This window comes from Phasianus colchicus, chromosome 11 (assembly GCF_987193195.1).
Source record: "Phasianus colchicus chromosome 11, bPhaCol1.hap1.1, whole genome shotgun sequence".
NCBI lineage: Eukaryota > Metazoa > Chordata > Aves > Galliformes > Phasianidae > Phasianus > Phasianus colchicus.
Genome location: NC_143446.1, coordinates 15,305,448 through 15,321,991, shown reverse-complemented (window position 1 = coordinate 15,321,991; position 16,544 = coordinate 15,305,448). Strand labels below are relative to the sequence as shown.

At 39.2% G+C, this 16,544-nt stretch overlaps 1 protein-coding gene across 9 annotated transcripts in view; it reads right to left on the bottom strand.

Moving 5' to 3' along the window:
* Positions 1 to 16,544, bottom strand: part of SLC25A26 (solute carrier family 25 member 26) — an 82,892-nt gene that overhangs the window by 43,366 nt on the left and 22,982 nt on the right. The window contains exon 6 of one of the 9 annotated variants that reach the window (XM_090148403.1): positions 8,473 to 14,096. The exons of 7 other annotated variants lie outside the window; for them this stretch is intronic. In XM_090148403.1, coding sequence (XP_090004529.1) covers positions 13,884 to 14,096 — 213 coding nt within the window. In that variant the 3' untranslated portion in view covers positions 8,473 to 13,883. One more of the 9 variants, XM_090148401.1, reaches the window with a different exon arrangement.

Sequence of the window (16,544 nt, the reverse complement as noted above, 5' to 3'; positions counted from 1 at the left end):
GCTAGAATGGACTGCCCAGGGAGGTGATGGAGTCACCATCCATGGAGGTGTTCAAGAAATGTTTAAATGTTACACTCAGGGACACAGTTTAGTGAGGAAATACTGCTGGAAGGCGGCCAGTTGGACTAGATGATCTTGGAGGTCTTTTCCAACCTCAGTGATTTGATGATTGAAAGCCAGCTCTGATCAAACGGTTGACTCCTAGAAGTGTTCACAAAGAGGTCATTTCTGAAGACAAACAAGGAAGATGATAAAAATCTAAGCAATATAAGCTTTCTGGTCAGATAAACAGCACACATTTTTCATAAAAACACTGGATAACTTGCTGCTGTGCTTGTAGAATCATAACACAGGAAAGCAATAATGAAAATCTCAGACTGCAGCCTCCCACTGATGTTTCTGCCTGGCTCCAATTAACGGAGCACTACATGGTTGGATTGGTATTGAGGTATTGAGATAGCAAATATCCCTCCTCAGAAAAAGGATCTGTAGTTCTACAAACATAGCTGTCTGAAACTCCATCTCATAATTATTAGGTGATCCCTGAAAAGGAAAACAAAGAAAGCCCTGCCAGGTTCCTATAACTGAGACTTCTGATACTTAGAATGGATGTCAGAAAAGGTGGAGGAAGGTGGTGCCTGTAAGGTCACAAGATTAACAGGCATGTAGGAAACAGAATAGTATCCATCAAGGTAATGATTATTGCAGTCATTTCAAAACTGGGGAAAGAGACAGTTTTAATACAAAAAATTCAAAGTATATACTAAACTTGTTTTTTTGACCAAGCTATTGGGGTTTCAGGAAAGCACATTCACTGCTGTAGGAAGAACTGTTCCTTTCCATTTTACTTGCAACACTGCTTAGCCACAGACATAACACAATCCTTCTCTGTGAGAAAAACCCATATCTTAGAAGGAAAGAACATTATTGTGCAATCTAAATATCCATCAAAGCTCCACTTGTAACAGCAGGAACTTAGCACAGGGAGGCAGGTGGGGTTGCTAAGAATTTATGGGATGTCTGTAGACATATTAAATGTTGTAAGTTCTTCAAAGCACAGGTAACACTGAAATGGAGTTTACAGACACATCTGATTTAAAATATGCATGGTCTCAATCTGTACTCAATACCTTCTCATATTAAAACACATGCAGAAGATACCATCTGCTCTTTATAGGTACTGTTAATCAAAAGGTTTTTTGTGTCAGTGTAAGCACAGCCAGTAAAGGATATATTGGGTAAGACTCCTGATAAAAAGTGAGCAGTGCGAAATTCTGCTTTCTTTCATCCAAAGGTATTCCTGCTTGCTTGATGAGAAACCTCATTCAAGCTGTATCTCCTGGACTGTACCCACATTTCTGATACTTCAGTTTTCAAAACCTGCAAAATATTTTTGGTCCTTTCTTTACTATTGAAGGACAATTTGTTAGACAACAAACTTCTTAAAGCTACTGATTATATGGAGGAAAAAAAAAAAGAAGAAGAAAAAGGGTACTAGTAATTTCTTTTTCACTCAACATGCTTCATCAGGTAAAGAAACCCAGGATATCATCCATCTACGTGCCTGGAAGCAGTTTGATCCTGTAAACATCCCAATCAAGCAGTTCACAGTGAAGTTAACAGGAGCCTGGAGAGCAGCATAATTCATGATACACAGAAAAGGCCAACAGTTCTATTTTATCATGATTTTTTTCTTCAATGTCATAAAATATTTCACAACATGCTTGTATAAAAATCTTCAAATTTCAGCAATGTGAAACATTAAGATGTGATTGAACAGAAAAGCTTTACGGTCACAAAATGCTATCCGATTTTATGGTCTCTGATCCAAACTGTAGCCTGGGTATCCATTTTCAAATAGAACTAGAATACACTGGGAGCTTCACACTCTCTGAACTGTAGTTAAGCTGCAATATAAATTTAATTACAGAAACACCTCTGACAGAATTAAATAGTAGTGCTTCCAGTCAAGTCACAAATAACATCATAGATGGCAGAAATAACATGATAGGTTTACAGAGAACCTGACTAGCAGTGATAAAGCCTAAAACCAAAGGAGCAAGGACCAAACACAAGAAAAAAGATTTGTAAGGCCATTCAAGCAACTGTAACACGTAACTGGTATGGGTACAATTAATGAAAATAACCCAACAACAGTAAAACTCCACCTCAGCAAATCTGTTGGATTTATAAGTCTGATTTACAACAGGCCATTACAAGTCAATGCGTATACAACAGCATGCAATTCAATTATCTTTGCTTTAAGTTGCCTGATCCTTTTTTTATATGTTCTTTTTTTTCTTGCTATTTCAGGAATTTCAGTATAATAAACTATGGAATTCTGTTCGTTGAGAGAAAATTCCATAACTAAATCTCCAATTAAGTGGTCTTCTATCTACCAGGAAAAGGAGAGAGTGGTAGCTCAGACCTGCATCATGATTTTGTTGCTGGCAGACCATCTATAACAATTACTGAAAGGACAGCTGTGCTGATGAAGTTTAAGGACATTCCGTACCAAGAAGCATTGTTCCTTTTTAACCCTGAGGGGCTGCAGGAGTTCCCATAATACACCTTCAATTTGTTAATTTCCACAGGTATTTGGACTGTAACTCATGTATATTTTCAATGGATACCTGAGATCTGATAAGTGACAGTATTTGGTTACTACAGTAAGATTCAAAGCTTTTGTCAATTCTTAATACCATAATATGGTCCTGATTCAAATTTTATCATCGTTGTTGGGCTTTCCCTTCCACTGGCTCCAACTAAACAGTGCCTGGGTGGTAAGATTTTAACTGATCACTTGGATAATAGTACTTAATTGGTTCTAAGGTTTTCACCTCCTCCACATCCTCATAATGTGACTCCAAAAATTTAATTTATTTAAAACATTAATTTATTTCATTGACATACCAGTAAGCAACAAAACAAGATATAATTAATATCCTACTGAATGGCCATGGCATTTGACTATGGTTCATTTTCAGAAGAGCATATTTCTGCTGCTTGTAGTAATACAGTATTACAAGTACTACACCATGTTTAGATAGGACTGGATGAATGTGTTGGGAAGTCAGCATGCATGCAGTCACTCAAGACTTCCCTAAAGAAAACAGAACCATCCAAAATAACCAGGGCAGGAGGGAAGCAACAAATGAAACAGAAAACCAAACAAAGTCACCGCAGACCTGTGTAAATACATGGCGAAGCAGCTTACATTCCAAGGGTTGCTGGTTTATGGTGCTGGATTACAGATACTCTCAGCAAGAGCCTGAGAGATTTTACCCATATTATGCCCTCTAAGGAATTTTGTTGTTGAAAGAATGACTGGAAGCAGAAAGAAGATCCAGTGATCGGGAATTAGTGTGCAACTATCAAAGCTGAAGTGCTCTTTAACATACATACTCTCTCTAGATAAACCATTCACTGAGCCCTTTTCCAAACTCAGGGCACCACCTGAGTCACAAAAATGGGATTACAGGCTGTTTAAGATGTGTTTGGAGTCCTTAGTCTGCCAAGGAGATGGGGAAATTTGTGAGACTGTCAGGCCAGCAGACATCTGAGGAACAGCTGCTGAGAACTTTAGAAGTTCCAGGAACCTTAAAGTTGATTAAAAATAGAAACAATTTAATCAAGGTCACATTTGTCCTCAGAGAGGAAAAAGGAATTCTCTATATACACGGGACAGTAAAAGTACTCACCATGTTAGTATCTCATAGGAAAATGAGTATTTCAAGCAGTCTTAGGCCATACCACTTCAAGATCAGCATTTCACAGTGGACTGAGAGATCAACCATTAACCTCAACAAGTCATCCCATGTATCAGTGCATCTCCATGGCATCACCACAGCTAAGCATAACAACAGGAGCCAAGGCTCCACATGTCATTTCATTCTAAGAACATGTAAGGAAACACCACTTAGAAGGAAAGGAGCAGTGGAAAGCTCTAAAAATACCTCCCTACTATCAACCTGCTGCACAAAACTTCAGAAGGTTTATAGCTGATGACTCACTTACAAGGGACCCACAGATACAGGCACAGCCTTGGCACCAAACTTCCAGGTGGCAATGGGATTAAACCTTCTACAGTGCACCTCTAAGAGAAAACACTGGATTTTGCATATTCCCAGAGTTTTTCTTGACAGTCCCAAGCACCTGCATCAAATGATGCTTTCATTCTCTTTTTTATGTTCCCTTGTGTTGATGTGAATTAAGAAAAGGGGTTAGTTTGTCAAACCATAGATATCTGCATGCTGAGCTGAGAGCCATCACGCTTGGTGGTCTGGAAACCTTTAAAAGAACACAGAACTAAAGATAAGTTTGACAACACTGGAAAAGAAAAGGTGCTTTTAGTCACTCTCAGCACAAAACACCAATAGGCAGACTGAATTTTCCTGGTGCTGGCCACAACAAATACACCTCAAGGCACAAGAGGTGATGGAGCAAGGGAACAGGGAGGTAGTCTCAACTGATTCTAAGAGCTTTGTTTGCACCCAGTAGTTTAAGAAATTTGTTCATCCTTCTCTGAAGTCTGCATTTGTAACACTGTACCATTGCTGGGGTCAGACAGAAGTTAAGCAGCTGGCCAGATAAAAACCAACTGCACAATGTATGTTCACCTGTCTCATGGATCTGTGCAACATATTGACTCACGTTATAGCAAAAAGATTAAATACTTGCTACATCTTGCCTTTCAACATTTTGAACATGTAGCATCTCAAGCAGAATTCCCTCCATTTACCAATCTCAAACATCTATTTTCAAGTATTTCTTCCTTACCAAAATTCTTACTGCTTTCTCTTATTTTCTCTCCCACATTTCTGGAACATCTAGGCAGGGTAAGTGTGCTCTCAGGCGCCATGTACACAAGCCACTGAAGTTCACCAGCTTCTTAGATAGCAGAGATTACCCTGCTTTATTCAAGTGCCCTCCTAAAATCCTGAATCAACATCAACCAGCATGAAACAGGTTCTAAAAAATACAGGAATGAAAGGAAATATATCGCAGCTCTTTTGCTAGACGGTGTTTGAAACTTCACCATAGAATCTAGTTTGCTTCTCAGCCCCTTTTTTTCCATGGTTATTAGAGGTATGCACTCTTTGCTTTTTAAAAGCAACTCGTATTTTACATAGTCACATCAGTCAGAAAGATGTGGATCATAAAAAGCACAGTGAGAAGACAAAATAACATCCAAAATCACACAGACAGTGCTCATCCACCAGGACATTGATCTCTCTGTGGTGTATGACATGCACCATAACATCAGGGAAGGGAATGCTGCAGAGATCTGTAGAAGCATCAGAAGCTTTATTCTTCTTCTAATCAATGACAGTTGAGGCCAGCAGTGCCTAACCTGCCACAAAAATTCCTAGACTTAGTTTCTAATTTTATTCTTGCAGAAACCACATGTTCTATAAATAACTGCTAGTACCATCACATGTTCAGAATAAGCATCTCCTCACTACATGAAATTCAACATGAAGAGAATAAACGCATACCCAGAATTTAAACAAATGTAGAAAAAAAAAGAGCTTTAATGAAGCCAGAACTGAATTCCTACTGATTACCTTAACATGAAGTGTGAGCACAGAAGCAACACGTGTCTATTTCAGAGGACATAAAAGGCTCAATAGGAAAACTAAATAACTAAAAAAAAATGCATAATATAACTTTGGGGGATGCAATTTTGATTGAAATATTAGAGATGCTTGAAAGAAGAATAACATTCATTAGAATATAACAACCCTCAGAAGCTTCAGATATTAATCTACAGAACAAGTACTGCTGAGGTTTAATCCCACACTCTTCATCAGCATTTTACCCTCCATCATATCCTCTTAGCCTACTCCATACCCAGTGAGCCTCTCTCTAACCAACTAGTCAAGCCAGAATCCTCAGCTCTCCTTCCAACACCCAACGTGTGACTGGCAGCCACAGCACAACAACCTGCAAGTGGTCACAGCTGAGCACACTGCTCACAGAGGAAAGTCAAGGGAGGTAAGAAAGCACAAAGTAAGTTGAGACCTCTAGCTCAAATCATCAAGTTTTTGACTAAGTCTATAATATAACAATATCATCTTACTTTGCATCTCCATGTTCCAACCACTGTTGCACCTTAAGCTCCCCTTGCCCTCTGCTGCTATTTTCCTTTTTGTGACAGCTCCAGCTGAATTTTGATGTCAGGTCTTTCTCTTGTATCACACTATCTACAGACCTCAGGGTTCTTTGGATGCGCAGAGCTTTCCTTTTTTCCATGACATGGAAGTGCTGCCAAACACAGCAGGATGGAGATGAAGTTGTCCTGAAGCTGCCAAGAATCTTCACGGTGAGATATCTTCCTGAAGTGTGTTCTCTGCCCACAGCTTTGTCAGCCCTTCTCCTGGTCATTACTTTTCAGATCATGAACTGCAGCTTTCAAAGGACCTTGCAACAGAGGTAAGGGATCACCAAGCAGGTGCTCTGAGGAGCCCTCTGCTACATGACTATGGCTGATACATACTTTAGTTTTTGTGGGGATCTGTGCAGTACAACACTTTGCAAGGGAAGATGCAGAAATAAATGAGGGCATTTGGGAAGAGAGACCTGAAGGGAAACACAAATAGGGAGTAAGCGGGAAGGATCATTCATTTTCCTCAAAAATAAATATAAGTTGCCCCTCAGAAATCAATTACTAGTGCAAGAAAATTTCAAGCCAGCTGCATTCATTTAAGAAGGCTAATGTAAAAGTTTGGGATTTGCAGTAACCACTTGTACAGTCATTTTTGTTGGAGGTGCTTGTAGTAACAAGGACTCACTTGAAGAGAGAGTGAACGCTTGCCTTTTAATAGCTGCCAGATGCAAGTCTGAAACTCAGCGGGACACTTTTCCTACTCCTGACTTCCCTGAGGATTTTCCATCTGGCCCCAAGGAGAGACAAGATACTGGACAGAACATGGTCTGATCCTGTCAGGCAAGTCTAACTTTCCTCCTTGGGTGTTCTCATCTGCTGCCCACGAAAATAAATGCTCCACCGAGAGAGGTATCTGGCATCTTATCAAGGGACTATAAACAGAAAAGGGATGAGGTTCCTTAGAAACAAGGCTCGTCTTTCTGCTCAGTTTCAAGCTTATGGAGAGGGAGGGAGATGCAGTGAATTTTCAAAGGGTACAAATTTGTAGATTAAGATCTGTATAGGACAAGAACTTGATTTAAGTAGACCCCAAAGCACAACGAAAACAACTCTTAATCGTTTGTGTAGAATTCAGGTAATTAGACAGCTAACTCCGCAGCAGAAAAAGAAATCCACTGCACTCCAGCTGAATGAACTTTTCTAAGCAAAACAGTGGGAGCTAAATTAGAGGCAACGGAGTTACCCAGCTGGAAAGCTGCTGGTAAAACATCAAGTATCGATAATTCCCACATTCCTTTGCTACCAAGAAGTCATACAGCCCTTTCATAGCTGGCTGATAAGCCCAGTAGTGATGCATTTAACTAACCACTGAAAGGCACTGTTGCTTTTTTTTTTTTTTTTTTTTTTTTTTAAGATACCACTGCAAGAGTAAAAGGAAGACACCAATTGCCACCAGACTGTAAAGGAACTGTAATACAGGAGATGGTTGTTTTCCATTCCATAAAGTATCCGTTGATCTAGCCTGGGACACAGATTAAGGCAGATAAACATTTGCTGCTTCTCTTAGAACACAGAGAATTTAGAGAGCTATCTTTGGGAGCTTTCTCTATGAAATCTCAAAACATGAATAGCCGTACTAATCTGATTCAGAACTATAACTAGAAGTGAGGTCTATATCTAAAAGCAGAAATCATGAATGTGTTTGAAGTATTTTAAGCAAGGCACTGAACTGCAGTTGTTATTTACAGATCAAAGAAGCTCCAGCAGTGTCCTGAAACAATCTAAGTGAGGAATGCCAAAATCTGATTTCATCCATGTCCATATGTTGCTTTGAACTCATAATTCACAGAATCGGTCACTATATTGAACTAATTATCAAGCTTAACGCTTGCCAGTTCTGACGGCTGTGCTCCTTTATAGAAGAGTCAGGTTTGAAGGGAAGCAGAGTGATATATTGGAAGTACAACCTTTATTGAAGTCTGGGGAGGAAAAGCAATGAACATACAAAAAAAAGAACTTTGCATTGGGATGGGAGGAGCGATTTTCATTTAGTTTTCTTGATGACTGCTGAGATTTTAGAGATTAGCAGATAAATACAGCTTGCATTCACTGCTGCACATAAAAATAAAATTGTTAATTCCTTCTCTCTTGCAGAGAAAGTTTTGCTTAACAGTTAAATGGAAGATATCTGTACTACCTAAAATCAAATTAAGGTATTCTCTGAACATGGAAGTAAAATTAAAACAAGAATTTCACACCACAGCCTAATAGGTCTAAATTAAATTACTAATAATGGGAAAAAAACAACCACTAAGAACATATTTCTTGTGGAGATAGGAACATATCAGCAAAGTGTGTTCTGATACCAATAACAACCTTTAGAAGTGATTTTTTTGCCAATTAGTTACAGTGGTCTGAAATGTCCACAAATACTAGTTTGCCAAAGAAGTGATTTCAGGAATCACACAGCTTAGGGTATAATTAAAAAGCAATCTATAGGAAATAGGTTATTACCAGTATTTAGCAGCTAATTTGTTAGTTAATGCCTTAACAAAGCTCTCCTTTGATTGCAGCAGGGGGAAGAAAACAACTTCAAGAGGATTATTTGCTATTAAGACTTGTATTCAATTATTGGGAAGGCTGATGTGCTCCTTTCAGAAGGCCTGCAATTACAATTGCAGAACAGTCTCCAGGAAAGCTTGGCTGGATTCAGCCCGTGCTGCAGCCAGCTTTTCCCAAATGCAGGATGCAAGCCGAGCCTCTGATTTTCAAGGACAATTTGCAAAGTACTCTCACTAATCTGGGTGCTTGCAAATGAACAGAGGTACACACTGAATGTTACTTGATGCCAATCACACTTTTTATTACCACTTACATCATTGACCCCCTCCACATTATTTCTGAAGAAGCAGTTACACAGCTGCTGGAGTCTTTGGACAACATTTTTTTTTTTTTATCATCAGGATAATATGACACTTCCTTTGCTTTTCCCTCTGACAAAAATAACAACATGAAGGATAAATATGGTACTGATAGAACTTGATAAGGATAAGGCCACATTACTAGAACTAAACACAAATGTAATCCACAAACGTACTCACTGTACTGAACAACAATGGAAGCTACCAGCACTTGGTACCATCTACTACCACAGCTCCTAGCTCATCAGGGTGAGGTTTAAAACAGCATGCTAACCCCAGAGTAAACTTCAGCCACGGGAAATGCAATCCACAAACTACCAGGTAACAAGAAGACACACTTTTCATGCCAGTATTACCTCTCTAAACTCCATTACCACATTCCTAGTGCAAAGACTTCCCTACAGTGAAAGCTGCAAACCAAAGATATCCCCAACAGCATAATCAAACCTGAGCTATGATTTCAATGTAAAAGTTGTTCTGGGGAGCTGTAGCCCAGTTGACACAATGTCCGGAAGCCTTCAGCTGCAGAGCAAGGCAGAGAGGCCCATTAATCATAGTTATCAAGATTGTCTACCCTGACTTTTATGCAGTTAGGGGAAATGTGCTATTCTACTTCAGCAACAAGGAGCAAGGCTAAAACAAACTGACCTAACCGCATGGGTCATTTCCAGAAATAGAAACTATACTAGCAGCACAGCTGCATAGGCCAGAAGGCAAAATGCTGAGAGAGTTTGAGAAAAAGGAGAAAAAAATCCACCCCAAACTTGTGAGGTATGTAGCCAGTGGCAAAACTATAGTGGGCCAAATTTTGCTTTAATTGGCATTTGGTACATTAAAGTCAGCAAGACAAGATTCAGTTAAGTGCTTCATGGTGTTATATTTAATGAGACTCCTAAAATGCTTTCTTGTACTTCAGGATTTTGTATCAGCAAAAACGAAAATGGAGGAGATAACCTCCCACAGAGGTATGAGCTTATTACTTATTCAGATACATATGGATACTTCTTTATCAGCTCTTCTCTTTTAAAGAGAAGAGACAGTGTGATGTCAAATGCAAACACAGAATACAACATACTGGCTGTTACTTCCTTGGAACACAGAGGTACTACCCTAGGTTATATATTTTTTGTTTGTTTGCTTTGAGAGAGCATTCACAGGCCTCAGTTTACTCATGACAAATTCACCCACATGTATCATCAGCAGTCTTTAGCTTGAAAAGATTGAAGCCTGGGACAGACAGATCTGGCAGTGACCTGACAGTTCCTGTATCTGCAGCATGAAGCCAAAACATTCAGGTCAAACTCTGCTTTATTGTAGTCAGGCCTGCTGGCTTTGAAAAAGCAAGAATACAGTTTTCACTTACTCAACCTGCATAAAAAGAAAATTTGCAGAGCTTACACTTTATTAGCTTCTATAAAATTAACAGAAAAATAAAAGTGAGATAAGAGCCTGGTTTAATAATGCTATTTCCATTTGCAGTATACACACTGGGCCTGCTTTGCCTACATTACTATAAAAATAATGAAAGTCATGCTACCATCTGTCCCTCCTGTTCCATCCCCCACAAGCACTTCCAGCTATGTACAAAGTGACTGCATGCTCTCCCATTACAACTCCAGTTCTTCAGTCCATGCAAAGAGCCCTTTCTCCTAGCAGGAAGCCCACAACCAAGCTACTCCTCAAAATCAGAGATCCCTGAATGGAAGCATCCCATACACAACACAGACCCAGCTTATGCATGAACTTTGTTCATGCATCTCTCAAGTCCCAACAACAAATGCCATTCTTCTCTTGTTTCACAGGACATTCTGTGCATCTGCACAATTCCAAGTAGCCACTCAGTAATAAAAAACAAACACTAAAGCAAAGTCCAACCAAATAAACAAAAGGTAGCAGCCTCTAGTTTGCACTGCTGTTGAGGTCACTATCTATCCTTAAAAAGATTTTTCTTGTAACTGTTAGTTTCCCAGCAGGATTCTCAAATTAAGGCATGCATAATATGGAGATTATCTCAAAGATGAGAGTGCTTACATTCTCCTCTTTATAACCACGTAGGCTTTATTTCACAGGGAAGGAATACAGGGGAGGAATGCTACAGACCTAAGGATCCTATTCAATTCATTCATGCCATATGAAAACCTAATCAAAGTTAAAATCACTTCCAAACTAAATCTCACTTCATTTACTCACACAAGTTAGTCCCATGAAATTCAAAAGGACTACTCCCCACATTTCCTTTGCAACTGGGATGAGAGGCAGGTTTAAAGCAAAGTCAATTCCAAGATCCTCAGACCATCCCAAGCTTGGATCCTTGCAAGAAGCACTGCTGCAATCACAGGTGCTGTGTGCCCTCTAGCGTACGGCTGCTCGTAGCACTGAAGTCAACAGGCCCATAGGAAGGGAGGAACAGAAGAAAGGTCACTGTGCTTCTTTTTATTTATTTTAAATAGAAGCAAAAGTTCCCATGCCCAAAATTAACTTCTTTGCCATCAGCCAGACAAAATGTTTATTATAAGAATTGATTGCTAGTGCACTCTCAAGATCTCCCTTCAAAAAAAAAAAAAAAAGCTATTTGTCCTGTTAAGTTAGCTAAAACCAGCTAAATTTGGCCCTTGGTATGTTCTGTAGCTGGGTATGGCTTTCAGCATTTTCTTTTTTTTCCCTGAAGGAGTCATCTGTCCTACACTCACAAGACTGAAATCAAGTCCTATTTCCTTCCAGGCATTAAGTTAGACTCTGTTAAGTACTGCAAAGAATTATTCTCATAGCCAGCTGACCCAGAAGCCTCTCTAGCCAGTATTCCACAACGTTATCTGAACCATGATAAACTACATAAGCTCTATTGCTGGTCTTCTTGTTGCCTTTAATAATCTGCACAAATGGTAATTCAAAGGGTAAGGCTTCCCCCAAAGCCAGTACCACAGAGGTACTGACCTCCCAGCAGTAAGGAGGGGACTCCCCTAAACAAATCAGTAGAGCTCGTGTGTCAATGCCCCAAATCTCCCTCTTGCTCATCTACTTCAACACATTACAGAATTTGAAAAATATCATTTTTCTGATAAAAGAGAGAACAAAACAACAGTCCCTGCTCAACTTGTGTCTGTAGGCTTGTAAGTATTAGAGGCCCTCAGCCAGTGCTGAGCTGCAGTCCAAGAGAAAGCAGACAGCTTGGGTTCTGGTCCCACACCAAACCTGCTCCCCAGGACTCTCACTACACCCTTGGGTCCCCATGCACATCTCTTGACCAGAGCAGAAACTGTATTAAAGCAGAACTTCCGATTGAGATAACATCATGCAAGGAATTTTGGGGAAAAGCTTTTGATCTTGGATTGATGATTCTTCTGTTCTTAAGCAGATGCAAAGAAACTAGGTAATAACAGCCAGAAGTACAAAAACCAGATAACTGCTGTTAATGCTGACAGCAGTATAATTCCACAAGGAAATCTCTCACTATGGAAGTCTTTTTTGTTTTTTTCTGTCTACTTCAGGCAAGAATTTCACCCTTGAAAGCCAGTTCATATTGCTAACCTGCTTGTTGTTCCAGACTGATCATATATGCCTACATGACTATTTGCCTTACAAAGTACAAGACCCTTTATAAGGTACTATTAAAGACAAAGTCATATTTTACATGTATATGCACGCATGTCTTTGTACAGACTTTATATAAACAGATGTGCCACACACACTCCTATCTTTTTTATGGTTAGATAACAACCCGCTTCAGCACAGACAAACACAAATTGCTTCACCCACAAATGAAATGCAGTCTTCACCAGATAGAGCCTGGCAACCCTTCAGCCATCTGCAGGATTGCAACACAATTTAGTAAAACAGGAAATCTTGTCTCCCACTCAAACTGTAGAAAGAACTGAGTCAGACAAAATACAGTTGCCCATAGTGGAATGTAGCTGTGGAATCAAAATCAACCACTCAGCCAAAAATTCCACAAGTTTTTGTTTGATTCTTTCTTTTTGCCCTTAAACAGTCACAAGTGTTAAGGGCAGCCAAACTGTACAGAAGTAGGCACAGCTATCTAACCCTACCAGAGGTGACAACTCCAGTGTCATGTTATCAGGCTACGATAACTGAAGATAGAGTTATTCATTTAATATATTTAATTTGCCTTGGAAAGCTTCAATGTTATTCATTCATTAACACTACCAGATAGAATTGATTATAAGAAGTGCTTTTAAAAAGTATTAAAAAGAGAATGCTATTTGCTACCTACTACCTTTATCTCTTTAAGCCTTTTCTCCTCTTTTTTTTTTTTTTTTTTAAACCATGAGGAGTCTCCTGTTGCCTATCCTCCATCCATTCATGTCAGGAAAAGGGTTTATTTCTATGTGTTCCCCTTCATGAGGGATTTGTAAATACTTCCCAATCCTTCATCGCAGATGAATTTATTTAGGTGAGGAAATAAAGCAGGGAAATATAACATTCATATAACATTCTCTTCTACAGATAGTATGTGGAATATATTCTTCAAACCAGTGCCAAACATAAAAAAAAAAAGCACTAGCAATATAAAAAACAGTTCTAGAATCTTTAAGAACCAATGAATAAATGACAACAACAAAAACCTTATAGCATGAAGAAAATCAGAACGAAGTTCAGCGTTCTCCCAACTTTTTCTTGCCCACAATGTCACTACTGACCCACAAAATACATTCCTACATCATGAATGTTGCAGAAAACATTGCTTGCAAAAACAATTCAGTAAGCTGCTTTGAGAAGGTCTGGAAACAGTATCTCAATTTCAAGCATGAAGTAAAATATGCTTCCTGCAAGACTCCACTTGCATACACTTTAATTTGAAAACAATCTGTATTATCAAATCACATAAGCCATTTTTAGTGCATGTAGTTTTCAGAAATGTTCTGTCTGTTCACAGACCCCACACGCAAAGCTGTATGTTTCCAAATACACTCCACAGATATGGAAGTCCTTTCATCTGAAGATATCCACTGATGTCTGAGGGACCCCACAATTGTAAGCACTATTGGTAAATCAGTGGCAGCAAGGATGGTTGCACTCAGTCTTGGAATATGGATATTGCAACTGGCCTGAGGAAAAGAGGGCATTCAACTGGAAAAATCCCAAATCACTGCATACAGCTGACAAACAAACAACTCTCTCCCCTTATACCTTACAATAAGAAATTCACTCTCCTCTGCCCATCCAGTCACATAACCTAGTTCCTGAAAATAGTAAATCAGAAAAAGCAGGTTTATTTTGCACTCTGCAGAAGTATTTTTTATGTGTCGTTTTAGATTTCCATTTTCAAATACTGTTCTTGCATTTACTGGGAGAAAGTAATGAATATGTAGAACAACCCACAAAAGCAGGAGAATAGTTTCTTCTTTACTTTCACTGGGGTTCCAGGTCACGAGCCCTTACTCCAATTCATGGAGCTGTCTCCTGCTCTTACACACAATAATCCCTTTCAATCCTTTACCTTCCAAAATGAAAATCCACTGAATATAGCTATCTAGAAAGATACCAGTGTTCTACCAGGTATGTGACAACTCAAGTGATACACTTTGCAAAAAAACAAAAACAAAGGGGTAAGGAGCTGGGAAGGAAGCAGAGGGTTTTGGTTTTTGCCCCCCCCCACCCCCCAACTGTCCTCCTATTTATCATCTCACATAACTTCTGCATGGTTTTCCACAAAGTAGGGGCTAGCTACTTAATCAGTTTTTATAGTTCCCATCCCTTTCATGGGATGGCTGCTGTTTTGTATGGAAACACTGAAGCCTAAGAAACACTGGTTGCCTGGCAGAAGTCAAAAACCCAGTCTTCTGGATCCTGCCTGGCAAATCGCCTTGGCCAATCTCCAGAACCACAAAATAAAGTAAAGCTAGCCCAGTTTTCCAGAAGGTAACAGAAGGCAGATACTGCGCATATTTCATTAGAGAGGATGTTTCTTTTCCCAAATATTGTATTAAGATAGTGTCCTGTTTGCCTATTTCTATCGACATCTGCTCTATAATACAGAGAACGATAGAAGATCAAAGATTCAATTGTACAAGAAAAAGAACATCTTAACATTTTTTGTCCTACAGCAACAGAGATCAACTTTAAAAAAAAAAACAGCTAAGAGAACAGGATATTTATACAAAGATGTCCTAACAAAAGAAAAGCATGCAGAACTACCTCTAGTGGATAAACAAACCAGGCTCCCTGTTTGCAGACTGTTCTCTATTGAGCTCAGCCCTGAGACCCCCTCTCTGGCTTGGTCAACAATGTTTAAATATAGCTCAGCTGGGTTCCACATTTTTATATATAACCTCCTCAGCATCTTTTGTTCATCAAAACTTGAAACATTGGAAAATGCAGCAGGTGCATCTTCAAGGCTCATTTTGCTTCCAGCTGTTTCAGATACTACCTGGGAGAAAGTGAGAGGTAAGTCATTTAAGAGGAGATTTTGTTTGTTTGTTAGTAATTTTTCTGCAAGTTCCTCCTTTTAAGTCATCAGTGAATTATAAAGATTCAATCCTCCACCTCCCCTGTCTTTAAAGAAATAATTTAGTATGCATTTTAACTCCTTCCCAGTCTTCCTCTGGGCCAGGGCTCAGCCCATCTGCCCTGTCTTTGGAAGTGAGAAATTAAAGCCACACAAAACACCCACTCAGTTCTCCCAAACACTTCCACAGTACCTCACAGCAGAAGAGACACTGTTTCGCTGTGGCACTGCTTGCACAAAGCTGAACATACAGACATGTAAAGAGTAAAGTAACTCGCTGCCCAACAAGCTACTGCACATGGGGAAACTGGACAAGGCACTTCATTTTCTCTTGTGTTGTCTTCTCATTCATAATAACATCCTTTAAGACATCTGTTAGAGTCCTGTAACATTAATGGAAATGGAAAAACTCCAAAGAGAACTCATGGGTTTCTGTCTTTTTCCCATGAACTGAACATTATGGAATTTTAACAGATGTTCTACTTGGTCATAGTTAATAAAATGAATTATGCAGGAATTAAAAATCTGGCTCCATTTGCTTATATAAGATCTCAGCAGCAGAAATACATTCCCATTAAGAAATTCTAGAGGATTTACAGCACATTTACAGTCTACTCCTGTCTCATTATAAGATGGCAGAAGATTTTACAAGCCAACTTTCTCTTGTTGAAAACATGAATACCTTTTTTTTTTTTTTTCTTTTACCTGTTCATTGCCTGCTCTCAGTAGCATGATTCAGTTTCCACACCAGTGCATGCTGGTACACTTTGTCCACAGGAAAGGACAATTTTCACTTTGATTTGCTTTGGAAATGACATCATGAGAATTCCACATCTTTTCACAGCCTCTAATTTTCACCATTTATTCAAAGTCTTAGTCAGGCACTTAATAACCATACTGGCACATTGTGCTTTGTCACAAAAAATCTCCTCTTTGAGGATGGGTGCATCTTTAAGGCTACTTCTGCAAACAGAAAGATACTCCATACCTTGATCCCACTTAAATTTTAGGGCTGGTAGTTCAGATTAGGCAGAAAAGTCATAGCCAA